This window comes from Phoca vitulina, unplaced genomic scaffold (assembly GCF_004348235.1).
Source record: "Phoca vitulina isolate PV1807 unplaced genomic scaffold, GSC_HSeal_1.0 scaffold71, whole genome shotgun sequence".
NCBI classification, from domain to species: Eukaryota; Metazoa; Chordata; class Mammalia; order Carnivora; family Phocidae; genus Phoca; species Phoca vitulina.
In genome coordinates this window covers 6,105,371-6,107,087 of record NW_022589774.1, presented here as the reverse complement: position 1 = coordinate 6,107,087, position 1,717 = coordinate 6,105,371, and the positions used below count along the sequence as shown (strand labels likewise).

Here is a 1,717-nt window from a genome sequence, read left to right as displayed (position 1 = left end):
AAAACAAAGGAAACAAAAGCAGAGTATCCACCCTTTGGGAGCCTGCGTGGTTGAGCATACTCATCAAACTCTAATAGTATCGAGCCCTCTCCTCCTCGGATGTGGCTGGAGCTTGAGACGCCGCAGACCCGGACCCGGAGCAGCTCAGAGGCGGTGAATAATAGCTCTTCAAGTCTGCAAAAAAAAAAAAAAAAAAGGGCCTCCAATAAAACTACATTGCAAAAAATGGGAAAGAAACAAAATGGAAAGAGTAAAAAGGTAGAAGAGGCAGAGCTTGAAGAATTTGTGGTGGAAAAAGTACTGGACCAACGTGTAGTGAATGGGAAGGTGGAGTATTTCCTGAAGTGGAAGGGATTTACAGATGCTGACAATACTTGGGCACCTGAAGAAAATTTAGACTGTCCAGAGTTAATTGAAGCATTTCTTAATTCTCAAAAAGCTGGTAAAGAAAACGATGGTACAAAAAGAATATCTTTATCTGACAGTGAATCTGATGATAGCAAATCAAAGAAGAAAAGAGATGCTGCTGATAAACCAAGAGGCTTTGCCAGAGGTCTTGATCCTGAACGAATAATTGGTGCCACAGACAACAGTGGAGAATTAATGTTTCTCATGAAATGGAAAGATTCAGATGAGGCAGACTTGGTGCTGGCAAAAGAGGCAAATATGAAGTGTCCTCAGATTGTAATTGCTTTTTATGAAGAGAGACTAACTTGGCATTCTTGTCCAGAAGATGAAGCTCAATATATATATATAATATATATATTTTATATTATATATATAAAACTGAGCCTTTGTTTTTTGATTTATTAGTGTGAAGAAATAACATTCTAATGAAAATCAAGTTTGATATGTTTGTTTTGAAGTAGTATTGGGGAGTTGTTGGATTTTTTTACATCTATAGCATTGGTTACTTTAAACAAATAAAAGCTTTCTGTAGCTGCTTCCTTTATCAGAAAAAAATACCTGAGACCATGGTATATTAACCCCCTGCATTAGAGAACACCTTTTCTAATATGTTGGGGGAAATCTTCATAGTCGTTACTCAGTCAGAATTTGTGTTTAACTCCTATATGCCTAAGGACCATTCTGGATTTTTTGTTTATTTAGGGGGGTTTTGTGTGTATACTTAAAATACATACATAAATGGTTTTTGTTTTTTTAACACTCACCAAAACAAAAACAGCATTTTATAACCATGGATAAGCCTGTGTTTCCGGGATACTATCATTTTCAGCAACTAAAGAAATAAATCACTTAAAGTTAAACTGAAGTTTTTCCTGAAGCCTTAACCTTTCAAAATTTTAAATTGGACAATTTAAAAGCAGCCATATCAGAATCCATATCCATATCTACAGTCATATAAATGCAAGTTCATTTGCAAGATCCCTGAAAGGAAAATTTTATCACCACCAACAACCTACCTACCCAAATGACAAAACTAGACAAGTCCTGGTGTGTTTTAATTAGGTAAGCAAAACTTAGTTAAATGGACATTTAAAGGTTCCTTCTAGTGAACCATTCCTTTTCAAGAAGTTGAAATCTCTGTGCTGTATTGACTAAAAGGTCATGATTCATGGAATGTCTAAGACTTTGTTCATGGAAACCTAATCATAATCAGATGGTTAGAGATGTTGGCAATTTAGCACCTGCTGGAATAAATGGGTGGACAGACTTTTATAATCCAAATTCTTAACCTGCATGTATTTTCTTTACC

At 35.6% G+C, this 1,717-nt stretch overlaps 1 protein-coding gene across 1 annotated transcript; it reads left to right on the top strand.

The window, feature by feature from the left end:
• Nucleotides 1-204: 204 nt before the first annotated feature.
• LOC116624851 (chromobox protein homolog 3-like) lies at nt 205-744 on the top strand (the record flags this gene model as incomplete). Its single annotated transcript, XM_032393080.1, has 1 exon — nt 205-744. A coding segment is annotated over exon 1 (519 nt), but the record flags the coding sequence as incomplete, so codon positions are not given.
• Nucleotides 745-1,717: the final 973 nt, after the last annotated feature.